The following is a 26,584-nucleotide window of genomic DNA, read 5'->3' as shown; positions in this document are numbered from 1 at the left end:
CGCCGAAGCCAGAACCTCACCCTCAGCTTCCTCCTCAGAGGAAGAGATGTTTTCAAGGGCTTGGAACCGGTTAGAAAGACCAACCAGAGGGGAGTCGGTTTTTCCTTCCTTAGGTACCTTGGTCAGAGCGGGAGAAGATGTTTTATCTCCCTTCTTTCTCTTCTTTTTGGTGCCGAGCTTACGCTTGTCCTCTAGCCACTGCCTATTATCCTCATCCATACTTTCATAATGGGAGGACTCTGAGGCAGTGGCACTTTCCTCCCTGTGGATCCCCCTGACCTCCTCATCCAACTCATCATCCCTCGGGGCCTCAGCAGCAAGACTGGCATCCAGGACAGGGGCCGCCCCAGTAGTACGAGACTCGCCCAGCTCCCTATCCTGTCTGCGCTTGTCTAGACGCCTTAGCTGTGCAGGCGTCTTTTTATTGCTTTTCTTCTTTGGCCCCTCAGCTCCCTCACCCCTGCTAGTCCCTTCCCCAGCAGAATCAGCCTCACGGCTTTCTCCCACCGGGGTCACGACTGCATTAGCGAAGGAGCGAGGACAACGGCTGAATGGGTGACCTAACTCACCACACAGGTGACACCTAATCTCCACACAAGATGCAGCAAGATGGCCGATATCCCCACACAATGCACACTTCTGCACAGTGCAGTTTGCGCTGAAGTGTGTGGGGTCGCCGCACTTGTGACAGAGCTTCGGTTGCCCCTGGTAGAAGACCAGGATACGATCCCTACCCAGGAAGGCAGATGATGGTATGTGGGCAACCGTACCACCTGAACGCTTAAGTTTTACCATAAACGTCCAGGCCCCTGACCAGATACCAAACTCGTCACGGTTTTTCTTTGGCATTTCTACCACCTCTCCATACCGGCCAAGCCACGTCATGATGTCATAACAAGAAAGTGACTTGTTACAAGTCATCACGGTCACTTTCTTGACTTGGTTTTGGCGAGACACCACCTGAACGGCAAAGTCTCGCCAGCCGGGCTCATTTTTTGTCAACTCATAGTTCGACCAGAAGAGCTCAAGCCCCTCCGGCCGAACAAAGCTGACATCGAAATTAGGTGTGGAATAGGGATGTATCAAGGCGTAGATGTCAATCGTACTAAAGCCCATCCTCAGCAGGAGCTCCACAACTTTAGACCTTGGAGGACACGCATCATTGCCCCTCCACTGAAGACGGACCACATTCCTACGCACACTACCCGGCCCGGCTGTTGGGAGGGACCACACTGTATCCCCCCCTCTTTGCTCTCGGAAGGCCCCGAGGCCATGCCTCTCTATCCAGAAGGATAGATCAACCTCTCGACCCTCTACTATTAGTGATCTCTCCCCCCTCTTTAGAGCCTCCAGGAGACGCCGTTGCAACATGCCGTCCCCAGAGCCCGGAGACGAGGAGGATGCCCTATTTCCCCCGGAGGTGACAGCGGCATAACTCCTGACAGGCGCTGCCACCACCGGGGGGGCAACCGGACCAGTGACCACATCCACACCATCAGCATCACCATTACCCACCTCCATAACCCCCTCACCCTCTACCAAACCAGCAACCACACCACTAGACAAAGAGTTTTCTGCATCCATACCCACCACCACATTCACTCCTGCTGGACCAGTGACAACAGGGGGTGACACTTTGGCCTCCGCATCATCAGGCACAAGGGGCTGAGTCTCCTCCACAGAACTGGAGGTGACCTCACCCCTGGTTTTTTGTGTGCCCTCCGCATCATTAGTTAATATTTTCCGCTGCTTCATGGTTGCTACCAGGCGTCGTTGATCTTTAGCTGCTGTGGGGCACCGCTGATCCTTAGCATCAGGATCTTGTTGACCAGCGGCACCAACACAAAATAGGACTTTGGGAAGACCGGAACTCCCAGCCCCGGTAACCCCCTCACACTGCCGCCGCCCCTCAACTAAGTGATCAGCGGCAACAGCATTCAGGGGCACCGAGGCTACCGGAGCTGCCCCCGACACCGGGCCGCTCCCCCCTCCCACTGAGGAGCGGACCACAGTATCGTGGCCTGATCGTATGCCCGCCGCCGGGCCGCCCTCACTGTCCAGCCTTTCGGCTGATGCACCTGCTGCTACGTCCCCGCTACTACAAGCAGAGACGGAGCTCTGCGCCTCATTACCGTGCTCTGTAATCTCCCCGCGCCTTTGCACCGGATCCACAGCAGAACCCGGGCTGGGCTGGGCAACGGGGCTTATACAGCGAGCTGACCCTGCAGCCGACTCAGGGGGTACAGGGAGGGGGGCATATACATAGCTTACCGCTTCCTGCAGCTTTGGCTTGGTGGTTTTCTTTGCCTTTTTCTTCTGGCCCCCAGGTGCCTCCTCTGGTAAATCATCACCAAGATGGAAGTTCTGAAGGCACACTGGGGACTCCAGCAGCTTGATCTCTGCCATTAGCGCCCCTCCCTGGCCGATGTCACTGTCCTCCCCAGAGCCAGCAGAACTGCGACGAGATGTCATTGTCGCCTGTCCAGCAGGGAGCTCGCTGCACGTGGCCTCTGAGTGGCTAAGAGGGCTGCCAGGTGGAGCTTTCTGCTGGTCATCCTCCTCCTCATCATCATCATCATCCACCTGGCACTCAGGCTGCAGCCCCATCTGCCTTTGCTCTCTGTTATCAGCCATTTCTCTGAATCTGTCTTCATTTATAAGCTTTTCTTTAAATGGTCCACTTTTTTCTCGAATAAATGTTTTTCTTACCTCCAGGTCATTAATTTCAAGCTTCAGAATCTTTACCTCCGCCTGGAATTGCGTCTTCCTGGGTCTGGAGGCGCCTGCAGCTTTAGCGCTTGTGCAGCGCAGCTCCTCCCGGAGCCTTCTCAAGGTCTTGCTAGCATCTTCATACTCACGAAGGTGGCTCATGACCCGGGAGGCATAGGTGGACACAGACTCCCGGGGTCTCTGCAGCGCCCAACCCTCCTCAGTGAGGTCAGCCTCACCTCCGTGAGCACTCAGCTTTCCTCCGGAAGGGCTGCCATCTTGCACGCTAGCAGGCTTCTCCTCCATGGAAGCCTTGCGGCTTCTCTGGGTCTCTGCAGACCTGGGGGGAGTAGGAGCCACATTGCTGCGACTCCTGGTGGAGCGTCTCACCCCCGAATCCTCTGATGTGCAGGCTGGTTGCTGGTTCCTTCTGCCCCCCGCCAGCCTGGTCCGGGAAGCAGAAGCCTGGGACTTGGCTCCTTCACTCATCCCAGGAAACCCACTCCCTCCCTGGGTAAGAGAGAGAGCAGGTCCCCGGGTGGAGAGATGGTGGTTCTCTGGAGCTCAGGAGCACACTGCAGGTTCAGCAGCGACCGCACCCACAATCAACACAATGAGCAGCAGCTGAGCTGCACTCACTACTCTGAAGGTGCAGTCACTGTGTACACACATTACATTACTGATCCTGAGTTACATCCTGTATTATACTCCAGAGCTGCACTCTCTATTCTGCTGGTGCAGTCACTGTGTACATACATTACATTACTGATCCTGAGTTACATCTTGTATTTTACTCCAGAGCTGCACTCACTATTCTGCTGGTGCAGTCACTGTGTACATACATTACTGATCCTGAGTTTCATCCTGTATTATTCTCCAGAGCTGTACTCACTATTCTGCTGGTGCAGTCACTGTGTACATACATTACATTACTGATCCTGAGTTACATCCTGTATTATACTCCAGAGCTGCACTCACTATTCTGCTGGTGCAGTCACTGTATACATACATTACATTACTGATCCTGAGTTACATCCTGTATTATACCCCAGAGCTGCACTCACTATTCTGCTGGTGCAGTCACTGTGTGACAGAGACTCATTATACATGAGGAGAATGTGCTGTGTCTCTGATAATTGCATTTAGTAATTGTTACTTTTCTCATTTTTTAGGGCAATGGCTTTCACCTGACGATTTGTTGCAGTAACCCGAGGACTGCGATGGCATTATCCACATTGGAGACATTACCACTACAGCGACAGCCTCTCCTCCACTTCTTCCACTGTAGAAATGAGGCCGTGGGCCTCCACAATCCATAGCAGGGACAGCAGCATTCAGCTTTCACAGCCCCTGCCTGACATTGTGCTTCATGCCACAAGTTCTCGGTCTCCTTCTTCTGACCCAAGACACCACAAAGGAGAAGGATGAATCACTACATCCGCTGCTTGCTGCTGCTCAGCCTCGTACTGGACACGGCCACCTATGGACCCAACACCAGAGCCCAGAAGAAGGGAGACATCATACTCGGTGGCCTGTTCCCCATTCATTTTGGAGTTAACTCTAAGGATGAGATCTTGGAGTCCAGACCGGAGTCCCTGGAATGTAACAGGTAATGGATGTGCGATCTCGGGGTGAAGAGTGGACATGTTTAGAGTTTATTTCTTCTGCCTTGTGTGACTGAAGACCAGGTAGGTATGTGCAGAAACTTGTACAGACTGTATGGAAGATTCTAAAACAATTATGGCAAATTTCAGCATTTCCTGGTAAAACCCTTGTTGGCAAGCCCAGCAGTCAGATGGTTCCTCTAGTTGATGATGAGGTTTGCGCACTTGTCAGGAGGAATTTTGCTCCACTCCTCTTTGCAGATCATCTCTAAATTATTAAGATTTTGAGGCCGTCGCTTGGTAACTCGGAGCTTCACCTCCCTCCATAAGTTTTCTATGGGATGAAGGTCTGGAGACTGGCTAGGCCACTCCATGACCTTAATGTGCTTCTTTTTGAGCCACTCCTTTGTTGCCTTGGCTGTATGTTTTGGGTCATTGTCTTGCTGGAAGACTCAGCCATGACCCATTTTTAATGTCCTGGCGGAGGGAAGGAGGTTGTCACTCAGGATTTTACGGTACATGGCTCCATCCATTGTCCCATTGATGCGGTGAAGTAGTCCTGTGCCCTTAGCAGAGAAACACCCCCAAAACATGTTTCCACCTCCATGCCTGACAGTGGGGATGGTGTTCTTTAGGTCATAGGCAGAATTTCTCTTCCTCCAAACACGGTGAGTTGAGTTAATGCCAAAGACCTCAATTTTTGTCTCATCTGACCACAGCACCTTCTCCGAATCACTCACAGAATCATCCAGGTGTTCATTGGTAAAATTTAGATGGGCCGCACATGTGCCTTCTTGAACAGGGGGACCTTGCGGGCACTGCAGGATTTTAAACCCTTACAGTGTAATGTGTTACCAATGGTTTCTTGGTGACTGTGGTTCCAGCTGCCTTTGGATCATTAACAAGTCCCCCCCCGTGTAGTTTTAGGCCGATCTCTCACCTTCCTCATGACCAAGCATACCCCACGAGGTGAGAATTTGAATGATGCCCCAGATCGATGTCGATTGACAGTCATTTTGTATTTCTCCTATTTTCTTACTATTGCACCAACAGTTGTCTCCTTCTCTCCCGGCGTCTTATGATTTTGTAGCCCATTCCAGCTTTGTGCAGGTCTATGGTCTTGTCCCTGACGTCCTTATAAAGCTCTTTGGTCTTGCCCATGTTGTAGAGGTTAGAGTCTCACTGATTAATTGAGTCTGTGGACAGGAGTCTTTTATGAAGGTGACTATGTGAGACAGCTGTCATTAATGCAGGTAACGAGTTGATTAGGAGCGTCTGACTGGTCTGTAGCAGCCAGAACTCTCAATGGTTGATAGGGGATCAAATACTTATTTCTCACTGCAAAATGCAAATAAATTTATATAATTTATACAATGTGATTTTCTGGATTTTATTTTTGATATTCTGTCTCTCAATGTTAAAATTAACCGACCCTTAAAATTATACACTGTTCATGTCTTTGTCAGTCGGCAAACTTACAAAATCAGCAAGGGATCAAATACTTATTTCCCTCACTGTATGTTCCATTTCACATTTTCTTCCAGCTCCGACATGTGAATGCTTTACAGTGATTACAATGATTTGTCACTGGAAAGAGAAGAGGTGAGCTGTGATATCATCTATTGTGAATGGTGGATCCTGAGTTATCTACTGTATATAGAGGTGTTATCAGTCATTGTACAGGAGGAGGAGGTGAGCTGTGATATCATCTATTGTGAATGGTGGATCCTGTGTTATCTACTGTATATAGAGGTGTTACCAGTCATTGTACAGGAGGAGGAGGAGGTGAGCTGTGACCTCACCTATTGTGAATGGTGGATCCTGTGTTATCTACTGTATATAGAGGTGTTATCAGTCATTGTACAGGAGGAGGAGATGAGCTGTGGCGTCACCTGTTGTGAATGGTGGATTCTGTGTTATCTCCTGTATATAGAGGTGTTATCAGTCATTGTACAGGAGGAGGAGGAGGAGGTGAGCTGTGACGTCACCTTATTGTGAATGGTGGATCCTGTGTTATCTACTGTATATAGAGGTGTTATCAGTCATTGTACAGGTGGAGGAGGTGAGCTGTGACATCACCTATTGTGAATGGTGGATCCTGTGTTATCTACTGTATATAGAGGTGTTATCAGTCATTGTACAGGAGGAGGAGGTGAGCTGTGACGTCACCTGTTGTGAATGGTGGATTCTGTGTTATCTCCTGTATATAGAGGTGTTATCAGTCATTGTACAGGAGGAGGAGGTGAGCTGTGACATCACCTATTGTGAATGGTGGATCCTGTGTTATCTACTGTATATAAAGGTGTTATCAGTCATTGTACATGAGGAGGAGGTGAGCTGTGACATCACCTATAGTGAATGATGGATCCTGTGTTATCTACTGTATATAGAGGTGTTATCAGTCATTGTACAGGAGGGAGGAGAAGGTGAGCTGTGACATCACCTATTGTGAATGTTGGATCCTGTGTTATTACTGTATATAGAGGTGTTATTAGTCATTGTACAGGAGGAGGAGGTGAGCTGTGACATCACCTATAGTGAATGGTGGATCCTGTGTTATCTACTGTATATAGAGGTGTTATCAGTCATTGTACAGGAGGAGGAGGTGAGCTGTGACGTCACCTGTTGTGAATGGTGGATTCTGTGTCATCTCCTGTATATAGAGGTGTTATCAGTCATTGTACAGGAGGAGAAGGTGAGCTGTGACATCACCTATTGTGAATGGTGGATCCTGTGTTATCTACTGTATATAGAGATGTTATTCGTCATTGTACAGTAGGAGGTGAGCTGTGACATCACCTATTGTGAATGGTGGATCCTGTGTTATCTCCTGTAAATAGAGGTGTTATCAGTCATTGTACAGGAGGAGGAGGTGAGCTGTGACATCACCTATTGTGAATGGTGGATCCTGTGTTACCTACTGTATATAGAGGTGTTATCAGTCATTGTACAGGAGGAGGTGAGCTGTGACATTACCTATTGTGAATGATGGATCCTGTGTTATCTACTGTATATAGAGGTGTTATCAGTCATTGTACAGGAGGAGGAGGAGGTGAGGTGTGACATCACCTATTATGAATGGTGGATCCTGTGTTATCTACTGTATATAAAGGTGTTATCAGTCATTGTACAGGAGGAGGAGGTAAGCTGTGACATCAACTATTGTGAATGGTGGATCCTGTGTTATCTACTATATATAGAGGTGTTATCAGTCATTGTACAGGAGGAGGAGGTGAGCTGTGACGTTACCTGTTGTGAATGGTGGATTCTGTGTTATCTACTGTATATAGAGGTGTTATCAGTCATTGTACAGGAGGAGGAGGTGAGCTGTGACATCACCTATTGTGAATGGTGGATCCTGTGTTATCTACTGTATATAGAGGTGTTATCAGTCATTGTACAGGAAGAGGAGGAGGTGAGCTGTGACATCACCTATTATGAATGGTGGATCCTGTGTTATCTACTGTATATAAAGGTGTTATCAGTCATTGTACAGGAGGAGGAGGTAAGCTGTGACATCAACTATTGTGAATGGTGGATCCTGTGTTATCTACTATATATAGAGGTGTTATCAGTCATTGTACTGGAGGAGGAGGTGAGCTGTGACATCACCTATTGTGAATGGTGGATCCTGTGTCATCTACTGTATATAGAGGTGTTATCAGTCATTGTACAGGAGGAGGAGGTGAGCTGTGACATCCCCTATTGTGAATGGTGGATCCTGTGTTATCTTCTGTATATAGAGGTGTTATCAGACATTGTACAGAAGGAGGAGGTGAGCTGTGACATCACCTATTGTGAATGGTGGATCCTGTGTTATCTACTATATATAGAGGTGTTATCAGTCATTGTACAGGAGGAGGAGGTGAGCTGTGACATCACCTATTGTGAATGGTGGATCCTGTGTTATCTACTAGTATAGAGGTGTTATCAGTCATTGTACAGGAGGAGGAGGTGAGCTGTGACATCACCTATTGTGAATGGTGGATCCTGTGTTATCTTCTGTATATAGAGGTGTTATCAGACATTGTACAGGAGGAGGAGGTAAGCTGTGACATCAACTATTGTGAATGGTGGATCCTGTGTTATCTACTGTATATAAAGGTGTTATCAGTCATTGTACAGGAGGAGGAGGTAAGCTGTGACATCAACTATTGTGAATGGTGGATCCTGTGTTATCTACTATATATAGAGGTGTTATCAGTCATTGTACTGGAGGAGGAGGTGAGCTGTGACATCACCTATTGTGAATGGTGGATCCTGTGTCATCTACTGTATATAGAGGTGTTATCAGTCATTGTACAGGAGGAGGAGGTGAGCTGTGACATCCCCTATTGTGAATGGTGGATCCTGTGTTATCTTCTGTATATAGAGGTGTTATCAGACATTGTACAGAAGGAGGAGGTGAGCTGTGACATCACCTATTGTGAATGGTGGATCCTGTGTTATCTACTATATATAGAGGTGTTATCAGTCATTGTACAGGAGGAGGAGGTGAGCTGTGACATCACCTATTGTGAATGGTGGATCCTGTGTTATCTACTAGTATAGAGGTGTTATCAGTCATTGTACAGGAGGAGGAGGTGAGCTGTGACATCACCTATTGTGAATGGTGGATCCTGTGTTATCTTCTGTATATAGAGGTGTTATCAGACATTGTACAGGAGGAGGAGGTAAGCTGTGACATCAACTATTGTGAATGGTGGATCCTGTGTTATCTACTGTATATAAAGGTGTTATCAGTCATTGTACAGGAGGAGGAGGTAAGCTGTGACATCAACTATTGTGAATGGTGGATCCTGTGTTATCTACTATATATAGAGGTGTTATCAGTCATTGTACAGGAGGAGGAGGTGAGCTGTGACGTTACCTGTTGTGAATGGTGGATTCTGTGTTATCTACTGTATATAGAGGTGTTATCAGTCATTGTACAGGAGGAGGAGGTGAGCTGTGACATCACCTATTGTGAATGGTGGATCCTGTGTTATCTACTGTATATAGAGGTGTTATCAGTCATTGTACAGGAAGAGGAGGAGGTGAGCTGTGACATCACCTATTATGAATGGTGGATCCTGTGTTATCTACTGTATATAAAGGTGTTATCAGTCATTGTACAGGAGGAGGAGGTAAGCTGTGACATCAACTATTGTGAATGGTGGATCCTGTGTTATCTACTATATATAGAGGTGTTATCAGTCATTGTACTGGAGGAGGAGGTGAGCTGTGACATCACCTATTGTGAATGGTGGATCCTGTGTCATCTACTGTATATAGAGGTGTTATCAGTCATTGTACAGGAGGAGGAGGTGAGCTGTGACATCCCCTATTGTGAATGGTGGATCCTGTGTTATCTTCTGTATATAGAGGTGTTATCAGACATTGTACAGGAGGAGGAGGTGAGCTGTGACATCACCTATTGTGAATGGTGGATCCTGTGTTATCTACTATATATAGAGGTGTTATCAGTCATTGTACAGGAGGAGGAGGTGAGCTGTGACATCACCTATTGTGAATGGTGGATCCTGTGTTATCTACTAGTATAGAGGTGTTATCAGTCATTGTACAGGAGGAGGAGGTGAGCTGTGACATCACCTATTGTGAATGGTGGATCCTGTGTTATCTTCTGTATATAGAGGTGTTATCAGACATTGTACAGGAGGAGGAGGTGAGCTGTGACATCACCTATTGTGAATGGTGGATCCTGTGTTATCTACTATATATAGAGGTGTTATCAGTCATTGTACAGGAGGAGGAGGTGAGCTGTGACATCACCTATTGTGAATGGTGGATCCTGTGTTATCTACTAGTATAGAGGTGTTATCAGTCATTGTACAGGAGGAGGAGGTAAGCTGTGACATCAACTATTGTGAATGGTGGATCCTGTGTTATCTACTATATATAGAGGTGTTATCAGTCATTGTACAGGAGGAGGAGGTGAGCTGTGACGTTACCTGTTGTGAATGGTGGATTCTGTGTTATCTACTGTATATAGAGGTGTTATCAGTCATTGTACAGGAGGAGGAGGTGAGCTGTGACATCACCTATTGTGAATGGTGGATCCTGTGTTATCTACTGTATATAGAGGTGTTATCAGTCATTGTACAGGAAGAGGAGGAGGTGAGCTGTGACATCACCTATTATGAATGGTGGATCCTGTGTTATCTACTGTATATAAAGGTGTTATCAGTCATTGTACAGGAGGAGGAGGTAAGCTGTGACATCAACTATTGTGAATGGTGGATTCTGTGTTATCTACTATATATAGAGGTGTTATCAGTCATTGTACTGGAGGAGGAGGTGAGCTGTGACATCACCTATTGTGAATGGTGGATCCTGTGTCATCTACTGTATATAGAGGTGTTATCAGTCATTGTACAGGAGGAGGAGGTGAGCTGTGACATCCCCTATTGTGAATGGTGGATCCTGTGTTATCTTCTGTATATAGAGGTGTTATCAGACATTGTACAGGAGGAGGAGGTGAGCTGTGACATCACCTATTGTGAATGGTGGATCCTGTGTTATCTACTATATATAGAGGTGTTATCAGTCATTGTACAGGAGGAGGAGGTGAGCTGTGACATCACCTATTGTGAATGGTGGATCCTGTGTTATCTACTAGTATAGAGGTGTTATCAGTCATTGTACAGGAGGAGGAGGTGAGCTGTGACATCACCTATTGTGAATGGTGGATCCTGTGTTATCTTCTGTATATAGAGGTGTTATCAGACATTGTACAGGAGGAGGAGGTGAGCTGTGACATCACCTATTGTGAATGGTGGATCCTGTGTTATCTACTATATATAGAGGTGTTATCAGTCATTGTACAGGAGGAGGAGGTGAGCTGTGACATCACCTATTGTGAATGGTGGATCCTGTGTTATCTACTAGTATAGAGGTGTTATCAGTCATTTTACAGGAGGAGGAGGTGAGCTGTGACATCACCTATTGTGAATGGTGGATCCTGTGTTATCTACTGTATATAGAGGTGTTATCAGTCATTGTACAGGAGGAGGAGGTGAGCTGTGACATCACCTATTGTGAATGGTGGATCTTGTGTTATCTACTAGTATAGAGGTGTTATCAGTCATTGTACAGGAGGAGGAGGTGAGCTGTGATATCACCTATTGTGAATGGTGGATCCTGTGTTATCTACTGTATATAGAGGTGTTATCAGTCATTGTACAGGAGGAGGAGGTGAGCTGTGACGTCACCTATTTTGAATGGTGGATCCTGTGTTATCTACTGTATATAGAGGTGTTATCAGTCATTGTACAGGAGGAGGAGGTGAGCTGTGACATCACCTATTGTGAATGGTGGATCCTGTGTTATCTACTATATATAGAGGTGTTATCAGTCATTGTACAGGAGGGGGAGGTGAGCTGTGACATCACCTATTGTGAATGGTGGATCCTGTGTTATCTACTATATATAGAGGTGTTATCAGTCATTGTACAGGAGGAGGAGGTGAGCTGTGACATCACCTATTGTGAATGGTGGATCCTGTGTTATCTACTGTATATAGAGGTGTTATCAGTCATTGTACAGGAGGAGGAGGTGAGCTGTGACATCACCTATTGTAAACGGTGGATTCTGTGTATCTACTGTATATAGAGGTGTTATCAGTCATTGTACAGGGGGAGGAGGTGAGCTGCGACATCACCTATTGTGAATGGTAGATACTACTTTTTGTATTATACATTATATATACTGTAGAGGTGTTACCTTTCATTGGACTTGTGAAACTGTTGATCAGTCTTCTCTACAAAACAATAAGTTTGAGTCTGCAATAAGGGCTCTAGATGGTGAGATTTTTTATTAATATATAGATAGTGATAGGAAAAATAAAAAAAAGTTTATCAAACATTTGTTTAACATAAAAAAACTAATTAAAACAATTGATGATTTTCTGTTGATACCTTCCCTTTATGAGCTCTGTGGTTTGGCTTTTGACCAAGCGTTGGGCAGCCAGTCCTCATTGCCAGTGGTTGATCTCTCCAACTGTTTTGACACTATGTCCATGGTGCTCTGCCCATTATGCTCTCTCCACGATACTCTGTCCAGGAAACTCTGCCCATGTTACTCTATCATTGATTCTCTGTCGATGGCGCTCTGTCCAGGATACTGTGCCCAGGATACTCTGTCCATGGTCCTCTGTCCAGGATACTGTGCCCAGGATACTCTGTCCATGGTCCTCTGTCCAGGATACTGTGCCCAGGATACTCTGTCCATGGTCCTCTGTCCAGGATACTGTGCCCAGGATACTCTGTCCATGGTCCTCTGTCCAGGATACTGTGCCCAGGATACTCTGTCCATGGTCCTCTGTCCAGAATACTGTGCCCAGGATACTCTGTCCATGGTCCTCTCTCCAGGATACTGTGCCCAGGATACTCTGTCCATGGTCCTCTGTCCAGGATACTGTGCCCAGGATACTCTGTCCATGGTCCTCTGTCCAGGATACTGTGCCCAGGATACTCTGTCCATGGTCCTCTGTCCAGGATACTGTGCCCAGGATACTCTGTCCATGGTCCTCTGTCCAGGATACTGTGCCCAGGATACTCTGTCCATGGTCCTCTGTCCAGGATACTGTGCCCAGGATACTCTGTCCATGGTCCTCTGTCCAGGATACTGTGCCCAGGATACTCTGTCCATGGTCCTCTGTCCAGGATACTGTGCCCAGGATACTCTGTCCATGGTCCTCTCTCCAGGATACTGTGCCCAGGATACTCTGTCCATGGTCCTCTGTCCAGGATACTGTGCCCAGGATACTCTGTCCATGGTCCTCTGTCCAGGATACTGTGCCCAGGATACTCTGTCCATGGTCCTCTGTCCAGGATACTGTGCCCAGGATACTCTGTCCATGGTCCTCTCTCCAGGATACTGTGCCCAGGATACTCTGTCCATGGTCCTCTGTCCAGGATACTGTGCCCAGGATACTCTGTCCATGGTCCTCTCTCCAGGATACTGTGCCCAGGATACTCTGTCCATGGTCCTCTGTCCAGGATACTGTGCCCAGGATACTCTGTCCATGGTCCTCTGTCCATGATACTCTGCCCATGGTGCTCTGTCCATGATACTCTGCCCATGATACTTTGCCCATGGTGATCTGCCCATGATACTCTGTCCATGGTGATCTGCCCATGATACTCTGCCTATGGTGCTCTGCCCATGGTTCCCCTAGATTACCGACTAGACTGACTAGACTCACAGCCCTCTGACTTGGCTCTTATGGCCCAACATTAGTAGCGTACACTGGGGCCTCACCACAAAGGCTTCTTTGACAGTGCCTTGATCCTGGACGATCCTACCATATCTGGAGTGTTTGATTGGTTGTAGTATTAGTGGAGTATCAGAGGCAGACATGAAAAACAGAGGGCCCCAGTGCAGGAACATTATAAGGGGCCCTGTATAGTAACATTAGCATGTGGAGTTTATTGCATGCGTTCACTTAATTGCTTCTTTATATAGTTGTGATTTATACAGTAGCTGTGCCCATTAGTCATGTGCCATAGTCACATGACCGCATTGGCCAATCACTTAGGTGCTGATAGAACCTTGTCACATGACTGAGAGAAGTGTCGCCACTCAGAATGATACATCACTGCGTATTGTTTTCGGATTTACAGTACAGTAATAGTTTTATCAACCTATAGATAAGTGTTTTCTTTTAAATACATTGAGCACTCATGTTAATCATAGAAAATCCCTTTAATTTTGAATACTTGATGGTTGAGGCCAACAAACCTATCATGACTTCATAAATGCCAACTGACCTGGCTTTGGAAACAGTTCTGGAAAATTTGCACCAAAAAGGCAGATTGTACATACACCCTAGCCCCAATTGGTCTTTCAAGGTAGGATTTGTCTTGCTCCTGTTAGGGACCGTGGTCAGGACAATATCTCCTTGAAATTGCCAGTGTTGATGCTGGACTTATTATGGGCGCTCTGCACCATCGGGCTATTTACACTCATTATAATATCTGCGGATGATAATTGTCAGACAGAAATAAAACCATTTAGGAAACAAGTCATGGATGTGTGTTATGGAGCCGTTTCCTCCTCGGCTGCACATCAAGCGCAGATGTCCAGGGATCAAAGCTGGTTGGGTCTTAGTGACGGTTCCCGCGCTAACATTTGTCCTTGAAAACCCTAGAAAATGGGGGTGAGTAACACTAGGTATAATAGATATTAACATGCAGCCCCCTGGGCTATAGAGAGGCACACAGTGAAGCATGTGGGAAGTTCAAGCTAGGAGTGCTGTTGGTGCACATAGGAATCGGTGAGAAAAGATGAGTACAAAGTTCTATTTTTTTTAGCTTAACCCTTTCCCATCCCAAAAGAATTAAAAAAGGCCACCATTGGAAGCCCAAAAAATCAGCAATTTGGTGGAATTTGAATTTTGGTGGTAATCTGTAGCGAAATTGAGTCACTATGACCCGTGCCAGTACATGAAGGGGATTGCCACAACAAAAGGTGACTGGTGTCTGAGTGTGAGAGACTGTCAAGGGTGTTCTACAAGAATGTCCAAAGTTGAAGACACAAAAGAGCACAGTGAGGTCAAAAATAATCTGTTGTAAAAAAAATCATAGTAATAAGCAAATGCTAGTCAAAAGATGTAAAAAAAAACCAGGGTATTTAGTTGATACGTTTTTTTGCAAAAAAAAAATGTATACTAAGCTGCTCCACCAATCGTCAAGGTATACCCTTATAGAGCAGTCCTATCTGATGTATATACAGCTTAAATGCAAATGACCCACAGAGGAGTGATGGATTCCCCAGTCTTGTAGAAACAAGAGAACAATTATAGGCCCTTTTGACTAGCACTTGCTTATTACTGTGATTTTTTTTACAACAGAGTATTTTTGACCTCACTGTGCTCTTTTGTATCTTCAAGTTCTTTGGTGGTGTGAACGTGTTCCTACAGACTTGTTCGATGTGCAAGTAGCCCATGTGTTTTTGGTTCTAAGAATGTCCAAAGTGCAGACCAACTATTGCAGGGCATTGCTTCCATAAAGAGGTACTCCAGACATTTACATCCAGCAGTGTTGGTGTGTACTGCAAAGAAATTGACACAAAGACTGACAGAAGGATGGAAGTGCTGATGAGGAAATTGCCAGCAGATGATTGCAAGTGTTTACCTCTGATCATCTACACCTGTTGTTGCCTCATGTGAAACTGTAACCATAAAGCTTATTGCCTCCATGTGAATTAAAGGGAACCCAAATCATGATCCTCATGAATCAGAAGCTGGCTGCATGGTTGCAGAGAGGAGTATTCGTCTCTGAAATTGTCTGGCCTTTTACAGAACATATAGTTTGGGGGATTCAGCTGGGGGCCATAGACAGAGGGAAGACTAGTCTGGCGCCACCCACAGCCGTCTCGCTTGTCGAAGACCTGACAATTGCCACGACTCCTCCACTCAGTGAATAATTGCTCTGCTGTTCTATGGAAACTTGCCTTGCTGAGTTGTCTGTGTCTTGATTGACAGCTTGTCCAATCCTGTGATGGGCTTGCTGGGCTGTCGGTGCTTTGATTGACAGCTCAGGTGTTCAATCTGAGACAGGGAGGTAAGGGACTTTCTCCAGGTGTTCTGTGTTCTGGTGATCACATAGCTTTACCTGAGCTGTCTGCCCCTGATCCCTGTCAGATGTAGTTTGTGCTTCTTGGTGGGTGTTAGCCTGATTCTGTTGCTCTGAGTTCTGATCTTCTGCTGCCAGACCATTTGGACCGTGTTCTGACCACCCCTTTGTCTAGTCCTTCGGTTTTTGATCCACTAAGTCTTGTTATTGACCCTGGACTGTGACCTGACATACGATTTCGTCTTTTACCTTGGCTATCTACGTACTCTCTTGGTATTGACCCGGAAAGTCTGACTCTTCTGCCTCACAGTGTGTCCGTGATTAGTGACTAGTGTCACATCAATCACCTGGAGCGACGCTGGCAAAAAAACCTGAGCAGGGATGCCGCCGGACTAGTCTTGTGTCTGACTATGGTCCCAGCTGGATCTTGCAGGTAATGATTTGGGCAGTATGAATCAGCTGACAGGTTCCTTTTAAGTTGTTGGACTGTCTACCTTGTACAGTTCTATACTTCTGCCTGAGTAAGGAACTATTCTGCCACCATGGACCACACCATGTGTGTGATATATAAAAGGTGACATGGGTAAGCACGGGGTCAATGCCAGTAGCTCACATTCCCTGGTAAGGTGCATGAGAGCATAAAAGGAAGTGTTCATAGGGGAATGCCAACCTTTATCACTTATATAATGGTGCTCGGAGCCACACACATCAAAACGAACCAACGCCCTTACAAGTTGATGAAACTTTAACTAATAATAGTGCTATAATTAGCTATTAAGTAGAACGTTGCCCGAACCTCAAACAAATATTTATTTTTGCTTATTTCTCACGATTGCTTTGTCCCACTTTTTCTCTTTATTTGCAGATACAACTTCCGTGGTTTCCGCTGGTTACAAGCCATGATATTCGCGATTGAAGAAATTAACAACTCCACCACCCTGCTACCTAATATCACATTGGGATACAGGATCTTTGACACTTGTAATACCGTATCCAAGGCACTGGAGGCTACACTTAGTTTCGTGGCTCAAAACAAGATCGACTCTCTGAATCTGGATGACTTCTGTAATTGTTCAGAACATATGCCGTCCACGATCGCCGTAGTGGGAGCCACCGGTTCTGGAATATCTACTGCAGTAGCCAATCTGCTAGGACTTTTCCATATACCTCAGGTAAGAACAGAAAGGGGGATTCGATGCATTAAGTCAATGATCAAAGAAGATGTGAAAGTTCAGACAAAAAGTTGGAAAATACAAATAGTTCACAACCAACAAATTTACATACAGTGGTGGGAAAAGTGTTTGCCCCTTCCTGATTTCCTATTCTTTTGCGTGTTTGTCACACTTTGTTTCACATCACCAAACAAATGTAAATATCAGTCAAAGATAACACAAGTAATGACAAAATGCAGTTTATAAATGAAAGTCATTATGATTAAGGGAGAAAGAAGTCCAAACCTGCATGACCAAATGTGAATAAGTGAATGCCCTCCTTAAAACATAAATTGTGGTTTATCACACCTTTGGGAAGCTGAGTTCATATTCCCTAGCCACACCGAGGCCTGATTACTGCTACACCTTTTCTCAATCAAGAAATCAAGCAAATAGGACATGCCTGACAAAGTGACGTAGACCAAAAGCTAGACATCATGCCGCGATTCAAAGAAATTCTGGAACAAAAGAGAAACAAAGTAATTTAGATCCATCAGGAAAAGGTTCTAAAGCCATTTCTCGAGCTTTGGGACTCCAGCGAACCACAGTGAGAGCCATTATTCACAAATGGCGAAAACATGGAACATTGGTCAACCTTCTCAGGAGTGGCCAGCCGACCAAATCACCCCAAGAGTGCAGCAATGACTCAACTAAGAGGTCACAAAAGACTCCACAACAATATCCAAAGAACCCCAGACCTCACTTGCCTCAGATAAGGTCAGTGTTCATGACTCCATCATAAGAAAGAGACTGGGCAAAAAAAGTCCTGCATGGCAGAGTTCCAAGATGAAAACCACTACTGAGCAATAAGAGCATAATTCTCATCTCCGTTTTGCCTAAAAACATCTTGATGATCCCCAAGACTTTTGGGCGAATACTCTGTCAGCTGATGAGATAAAAGTTCAAATTTTTGGATGGTGTATGTCCCATTATATCTGGCGTACAAGTTTCACAGCTTTTGAGAAAAGGAACATCATACCAACAATTAAATATGGTGGTGGTAGTGTGATGGTCTGGAGCTGTTTATCTGCTTCAGGACCAGGAACACTTGGAGTAGAACCATCTCATGGCGGATCACAAGGAAATGGACAGCATGTGACTTAAATATGAGGGTCTGAGCAAAGGGTCTGAAGACTTATGACCATGTGATATTTCAGTTTGACTTTTTTACTAAATTTGCAAAAATTACTACATTTCTGTTTTTTTTTCAGTCAAGATGGGGTGCAGAGTGCACAGTAACGTTAAATATAAATACCTTTTGTAATTTACCAAATTGCTGCAATTAAACAAACAGTGAAAAATTTAAAGGGGTCTGAATACTTTCTGTACCCACTGTATTTCTATCCAGCTGTCATTCTCGTGTTAGGAGAGCTTCCCGCCAGTCCGTGCATTGTGGTCCAAATTATATGGCTGTCTGATTGCGCCCTTAGTCCAACTGTCACTAACAATTTTCAGATCAGCAGTGGTCTGACTCTCTGGACTCTCAGAGTTAAATATCTTTAGGCTGGACCATAAATATTCGTAGAGTGCTGATCAGACTTTCGACACTATTGGACTTCAAAACTAATAGCCTATTGTTATGACAAATCGTAAATCTTAGATTGGCGGTGAGTTGAGTGTCTGCACCCTCAGATTTTAAAACTAAAAAACTAGGATTGACAGTCAGTATTTTGGTATTGATCGGACTCTCTGCACTCTTAGAATTTAAAATTGATGGTTTGCCATTAGATAGATCGCCAATATCAGATCGGTGTTGATTTGACTCTTTGCACTCTCGGACTTTAAAAATTGATGGCATATCATTAGGTTAATTTATTCATTATGTTATTGATTGCAGATTATTAGGGTTCTGACTCTCTGGACTCATGATGAATTGTTAGACTACCATAGATCACCAATGTTAAATCAATGGCATAGTTATCAACATTGGTTTCAATAGAATAGGTATGTTTAAGTCCCACCACCAGATGGAAATGGTATATGGACGTCACCATTCATTGTCAGAGTTTGCATAAACCTTGCCCATTTTCAGCCCAGCACAGCCACAACTTGGTCTCGGAAAATCATTACCGAGAAACGTCTGTACTGTTGGCAACTATGTGACAAAGTTCTGACTTGCGCATCAATTTTGATGATCGATGGTCCTGTATCATTAGGAGAGACCATTATTTTCAGGTAGGTCATTGATTTCAGAATAGTGGGGGTCCCCTTCTTCGCCACATCCCCTTCATTGTGTTCCAGGCACAACTCTGCCCGGGTGGAAGAGCCTGTACCTTGTATTGCAGCTCACTAGGACTTATTTCTTGAGCTTTAACACTCGGCACAGTGCCTGATCGGTACAAATGATGTGCAGCAACCTGTGGCCCCTTTGATCATCTGACCAATTCTTGGATTACTACCATTCTAATACTGAAAATATAGGCCTTCAGCTCCAAGGATGCCAGGAGTTTGATTTCCACCAGTCTGCCTTTATTATGAGTCTTCCTGATCATAAGACTTGGAATTACTATATTGGCTCACAGATACAAATGCAGAACACCGGGAGAGAAAAGTCTTCATAAAGCTATGCTATACCTTTGCCACAAACCGAAGGTTTAAGCTCCTACGGCCGACGGCAGCCATTATTGTCTGCCGGCTTTCGGACACGATCTCATAAATCGGCTTTTGCAGACTTTGCAAACAGTAATATCGTTAACCACAAACCACAATGTAATCAGGATTTTGGGGTCCCAATGGTCACCGTGACAGCCAGGAGCCTAACAAAACCCCCAAGGTCTGCCATTTTATAACTGCTTTTAGTCCCTAGACACAGATCTTAGTACCTACTGTAGTCCACTACCAGTGTATTAAACAGGTGATGGCACGTTAATTCTACCCCTCAGTCACTCCAGTATATATATATATATATATATATATATATATATACACACACACACACTAGATGGTGGCCCGATTCTAACGCATCGAGTATTCTAGAATATCTATGTATGTATGTATATAGCAGCCACATAGTATATAACACTGCCCACGTAGTATACAGCAGCCACGCAGTATATAACACAGCCCACATAGTATATAACACAGGCCACGCAGTATATAACACAGCCCATGCAGTATATAACTGCCCACATAGTATATAACACAGGCCACGCAGTATATAACACAGCCCACGCTGTTGTGCATTCTGTGGCCAAGCTCCCTCCTGTGGTCATGAGTGGTAGTGCGGCTGGTTCTGTTTATGAGCTTCCTTTGGTGGATGAGAGTGGTACTGCGGCTTCTGAGTTTCCTTCCTCAGGGGATGAGGTTAAGTCGTTAGGTGCTGCTCTATTTAACTCCACCTGGTGCTTTGATCCTGGCCTCCAGTCAATGTTCTAGTATTGGTCTTGCTTCCTCCTGGATCGTTCCTGTGGCCTCTTAATCCTGCATAAGCTAAGTTCTGCGTGTGTTATTTTTTGCTATATTTTCTGTCCAGCTTGCTATATTGGTTTTTCTTGCTTGCTGGAAGCCCTGAGACGCAGAGGGAGCACCTCCGTACCGTTAGTCGGTGCGGAGGGTCTTTTTGCCCCTCTGCGTGGTTGTTTGTAGGTTTTTGTGTTGACCGCAAAGCTATCTTTCCTATCCTATTCACTAAGTCGGGCCTCACTTTGCTAAATCTATTTCATCTCTGTGTTTGTATTTCATCTTTACTCACAGTCATTATATGTGGGGGGCTGCCTTTTCCTTTGGGGAATTTCTCTGAGGCAAGGTAGGCTTATTTTTCTATCTCAGGGCTAGTTAGTTTCTCAGGCTGTGCCGAGTTGCATAGGGAGCGTTAGGCGCAATCCACGGCTACCTCTAGTGTGGTGTGTTAGGATTAGGGATTGCGGTCAGCAGAGTTCCCACGTCTCAGAGCTCGTCTTTTGTTTTTGGTAATTGTCAGGTCACTTTGTGTGCTCTGTACCTCTATGTCCATTGTGGTTCTGAATTACCTGATCATAACAGTACTGGAGGCCCAAAGTACTAATGCTTCTCAATAGAGGGAAAAGAGAAGTTCTGAGACCATTTTTTTTTCTTTGCACTGTGTTCTGTCTCTCTTTTCCCCTTTACATCAGGGTGGTTCAGAACACAGGTATGGACATGGACATTCAAGGTCTGTTCTCTTTGATGGATAATCTCGCTATAAATGTACAGAATATTCAAGATTTAGTGGTTCAGAATCCTATTTTGGAACCTAAGATTCCTATTCCTGAGTTATTTTCTGGCGATAGAGCAAAGTTTTTGAATTTTAAAAATAATTGTAAACTATTTCTGGCTCTGAAACCCCGCTCCTCTGGTGATCCAGTTCAACAAGTTAAGATCATTATTTCTTTATTACGTGGCGACCCTCAAGACTGGGCATTTTCCCTTGCGCCAGGAGATCCTGCATTATGTAATATTGATGCGTTTTTTCTGGCGCTCGGATTGCTGTACGACGAACCCAATTCAGTGGATCAGGCAGAGAAAAATTTACTGGCTCTGTGTCAGGGTCAGGATGAGATAGAGATTTATTGTCAGAAGTTTAGAAAGTGGTCCGTGCTCACTCAATGGAATAACTGTGCGCTGGCAGCTATTTTCAGAAAGGGTCTCTCTGAAGACCTTAAAGATGTCATGGTGGGATTTCCTATGCCTGCTGGTCTGAATGAGTCTATGTCTTTGGCCATTCAGATCGGTCGACGCTTGCGCGAGCGTAAATCTTTGCACCATTTTATCTGAGCATGAACCTGAGCCTATGCAGTGCGATAGGACTTTGACCAGAGCTGAAAGGCAGGAACACAGACGTCAGAATGGGCTGTGTTTCTACTGTGGTGATTCCACTCATGCTATCTCTGATTGTCCTAAGCGCACTAAGCGGTTCGCTAGGTCTGCCACCATTGGTACGGTACAGTCGAAATTTCTTTTGTCCGTTACTTTGATCTGCTCTTTGTCTTCCTATTCTGTCATGGCATTTGTGGATTCAGGCGCTGCCCAGAATTTGATGGACTTGGAGTATGCTAGGCGCTGTGGGTTTGTCTTGGAGCCCTTGCAGTGTCCTATTCCATTGAGAGGAATTGATGCTACGCCTTTGGCCAAGAATAAGCCTCAGTATTGGACCCAGCTGACCATGTGCATGGCTCCTGCGCACCGGGAGGATATTCGCTTTCTGGTGTTGCATAATCTGCATGATGTGGTCGTGTTGGGGTTGCCATGGCTACAAGTCCATAACCCAGTATTAGATTGGAAATCAATGTCTGTGTCCACCTGGGGTTGTCAGGGGGTACATGGTGATGTTCCATTTCTGTCTATCTCATCATCCACCCCTTCTGAGGTCCCAGAGTTCTTGTCTGATTACCGGGATGTATTCGATGAGCCCAAGTCCGATACCCTACCTCCGCATAGGGATTGTGATTGTGCTATCGATTTGATTCCTGGTAGTAAGTTTCCTAAGGGTCGACTGTTTAATTTGTCTGTACCTGAGCACGCCGCTATGCGGAGTTACGTGAAGGAGTCTTTGGAGAAGGGTCATATTCGCCCGTCATCGTCGCCATTGGGAGCGGGTTTCTTTTTTGTGGCCAAGAAAGATGGTTCGCTGAGACCTTGTATTGATTACCGCCTTCTAAATAAAATTACGGTCAAATTTCAGTACCCCTTGCCGCTGCTGTCTGATTTGTTTGCTCGGATTAAGGGGGCTAGTTGGTTCACCAAGATAGATCTTCGTGGTGCGTATAATCTTGTGCGTATCAAACGGGGCGATGAATGGAAAACAGCATTTAATACGCCCGAAGGCCATTTTGAGTACCTGGTTATGCCATTCGGACTTTCTAATGCTCCATCAGTGTTTCAGTCCTTTATGCATGACATCTTCCGAGAGTACCTGGATAAATTCCTGATTGTATACTTGGATGATATTTTGGTCTTCTCGGATGATTGGGAGTCTCATGTGAAGCAGGTCAGAATGGTGTTCCAGGTCCTGCGTGCTAATTCTTTGTTTGTGAAGGGGTCAAAGTGTCTCTTTGGTGTTCAGAAGATTTCATTTTTGGGGTTCATTTTTTCTCCTTCTACTATCGAGATGGACCCTGTAAAAGTTCAGGCCATTTATGATTGGACTCAGCCAACATCTCTGAAGAGTCTGCAGAAGTTCCTGGGCTTTGCTAATTTTTATCGTCGCTTCATCGCTAATTTTTCTAGCATTGCTAAACCGTTGACTGATTTAACCAAGAAGGGTGCTGATGTGGTCAATTGGTCTTCTGCTGCTGTGGAGGCTTTTCAGGAGTTGAAGCGACGTTTTTCTTCCGCCCCTGTGTTGTGCCAACCAGATGTTTCGCTTCCGTTCCAGGTCGAGGTTGATGCTTCCGAAATTGGAGCAGGGGCTGTTTTGTCGCAGAGAGGTTCTGATTGCTCGGTGATGAAACCATGTGCCTTCTTTTCCAGGAAGTTTTCGCCTGCTGAGCGAAATTATGATGTTGGCAATCGAGAGTTGCTAGCCATGAAGTGGGCATTCGAGGAGTGGCGTCATTGGCTTGAAGGAGCTAAGCATCGCGTGGTGGTCTTGACTGATCACAAAAACTTGACTTATCTCGAGTCTGCCAAACGGTTGAATCCTAGACAGGCTCGTTGGTCGCTGTTTTTCTCCCGTTTTGACTTTGTGGTTTCGTACCTTCCGGGCTCTAAAAATGTGAAGGCGGATGCCCTGTCTAGGAGTTTTGTGCCCGATTCTCCGGGTTTGTCTGAGCCGGCGGGTATTCTCAAAGAGGGGGTAATTTTGTCTGCCATCTCCCCTGATTTGCAGCGGGTGCTACAAAAATTTCAGGCTAATAGACCTGACCGTTGCCCAGCGGAGAAACTGTTTGTCCCTGATAGGTGGACGAATAAAGTTATCTCTGAGGTTCATTGTTCGGTGTTGGCTGGTCATCCTGGAATCTTTGGTACCAGAGAGTTGGTGGCTAGATCCTTTTGGTGGCCGTCTCTGTCGCGGGATGTGCGTTCTTTTGTGCAGTCCTGTGGGATTTGTGCTCGGGCTAAGCCCTGCTGTTCTCGTGCCAGTGGGTTGCTTTTGCCCTTGCCGGTCCCGAAGAGGCCTTGGACGCATATCTCTATGGATTTTATTTCGGATCTCCCCGTCTCTCAAAGAATGTCGGTCATTTGGGTGGTTTGTGATCGCTTCTCTAAGATGGTCCATTTGGTGCCCTTGTCTAAATTGCCTTCCTCCTCTGATTTGGTGCCGTTGTTCTTCCAGCATGTTGTTCGTTTACATGGCATTCCAGAGAACATCGTTTCTGACAGAGGTTCCCAGTTTGTTTCGAGGTTTTGGCGAGCCTTTTGTGCCAGGATGGGCATTGATTTGTCTTTTTCCTCGGCTTTCCATCCTCAGACAAATGGCCAGACTGAACGAACCAATCAGACCTTGGAAACATATCTGAGATGTTTTGTTTCTGCTGATCAGGATGATTGGGTGTCCTTTTTGCCTTTGGCTGAGTTCGCCCTTAATAATCGGGCCAGCTCGGCTACTTTGGTTTCACCGTTTTTCTGCAATTCTGGGTTCCACCCTCGTTTCTCTTCAGGGCAGGTTGAGTGTTCGGACTGTCCTGGTGTGGATACTGTGGTGGATAGGTTGCAGCAGATTTGGACTCATGTAGTGGACAATCTGACTTTGTCCCAGGAGAAAGCTCAACGTTTCACTAACCGCAGGCGCTGTGTGGGTCCCCGACTTCGTGTTGGGGATTTGGTTTGGTTGTCATCTCGTTATATTCCTATGAAGGTTTCCTCTCCTAAATTTAAGCCTCGTTTCATTGGTCCATATAGGATTTCTGAGGTTCTTAATCCTGTGTCTTTTCGTTTGACTCTTCCGGCTTCCTTTTCCATCCATAACGTGTTCCATAGGTCATTGTTGCGGAGATACGTGGCACCTGTGGTTCCATCTATTGATCCTCCTGCTCCGGTTTTGGTTGAAGGGGAATTGGAGTATATTGTGGAGAAGATTTTGGATTCTCGTGTTTCGAGACGGAAACTCCAGTATCTGGTTAAGTGGAAAGGTTATGGTCAGGAAGATAATTCCTGGGTCTTTGCCTCTGATGTCCATGCTGCCGATCTGGTTCGTGCCTTTCATGTGGCTCATCCTGGTCGGCCTGGGGGCTCTGGTGAGGGTTCGGTGACCCCTCCTCAAGGGGGGGGGGTACTGTTGTGAATTCTGTGGCCAAGCTCCCTCCTGTGGTCATGAGTGGTACTGCGGCTGGTTCTGTCTATGAGCTTCCTTTGGTGGATGAGAGTGGTACTGCGGCTTCTGAGTTTCCTTCCTCAGGGGATGAGGTTAAGTCGTTAGGTGCTGCTCTATTTAACTCCACCTGGTGCTTTGATCCTGGCCTCCAGTCAATGTTCTAGTATTGGTCTTGCTTCCTCCTGGATCGTTCTTGTGGCCTCTTAATCCTGCATAAGCTAAGTTCTGCGTGTGTTATTTTTTGCTATATTTTCTGTCCAGCTTGCTATATTGGTTTTTCTTGCTTGCTGGAAGCTCTGAGACGCAGAGGGAGCACCTCCGTACCGTTAGTCGGTGCGGAGGGTCTTTTTGCCCCTCTGCGTGGTTGTTTGTAGGTTTTTGTGTTGACCGCAAAGCTATCTTTCCTATCCTCGGTCTACTCAGTAAGTCGGGCCTCACTTTGCTAAATCTATTTCATCTCTGTGTTTGTATTTCATCTTTACTCACAGTCATTATATGTGGGGGGCTGCCTTTTCCTTTGGGGAATTTCTCTGAGGCAAGGTAGGCTATTTTTCTATCTTCAGGACTAGTTAGTTTCTCAGGCTGTGCCGAGTTGCATAGGGAGCGTTAGGCGCAATCCACGGCTACCTCTAGTGTGGTGTGTTAGGATTAGGGATTGCGGTCAGCAGAGTTCCCACGTCTCAGAGCTCGTCTTTTGTTTTTGGTAATTGTCAGGTCACTTTGTGTGCTCTGTACCTCTATGTCCATTGTGGTTCTGTATTACCTGATCATAACACCACGCAGTATATAACACAGCCCATGCAGTATATAGCACAGCCCCCGCAGTATATAACACTGCCCACATAGTATATAACACTGCCCACGTAGTATACAGCAGCCACGCAGTATATAACACAGCCCACGCAGTATATAACGCAGCCCATGCAGTATATAACGCAGCCCACATAGTATATAACACAGCCCACGCAGTATATAACACAGCCCATGCAGTATATAACACTGGCCACGTAGTATATAGTAGCCACGCAGTATATAACACAGCCCACATAGTATATAGCAGTGTGGGCACCATATCCCTGTTAAAAAAAATAGTTAAAATAAAAAATTGTTATATACTCACCCGCCGGCATCCAGCGAAGCTGTCTTGATGCGCACGCTGCTGCCACCAGCTTCCGTTCCCAGAGATGCATTGCGAAATTACCCAGATGACTTAGCGGTCTCGCGAGACCGCTAAGTCTTCTGGGTAATTTCACAAAGCATCTCTGGGAACGGAAG

General features: G+C 45.8%; 1 protein-coding gene across 1 annotated transcript in view; it reads left to right on the top strand.

The window, feature by feature from the left end:
- CASR (calcium sensing receptor) overlaps positions 1-26,584 on the top strand; it is a 196,556-nt gene that overhangs the window by 106,360 nt on the left and 63,612 nt on the right. Inside the window, exons 2-3 of the mRNA XM_069760520.1 lie at positions 3,882-4,318; positions 16,755-17,061. Coding sequence (XP_069616621.1) covers positions 4,134-4,318; positions 16,755-17,061 — 492 coding nt within the window. The 5' untranslated portion in view covers positions 3,882-4,133. The remainder of the gene's footprint in view (positions 1-3,881; positions 4,319-16,754; positions 17,062-26,584) is intronic.

The sequence above is a fragment of the Ranitomeya imitator genome, chromosome 3, assembly GCF_032444005.1.
Source record: "Ranitomeya imitator isolate aRanImi1 chromosome 3, aRanImi1.pri, whole genome shotgun sequence".
Classification (NCBI taxonomy): Eukaryota; Metazoa; Chordata; class Amphibia; order Anura; family Dendrobatidae; genus Ranitomeya; species Ranitomeya imitator.
The sequence above is the reverse complement of the archived record's forward strand: the minus strand, read 5'-3'. Positions and strand labels throughout refer to the sequence as shown.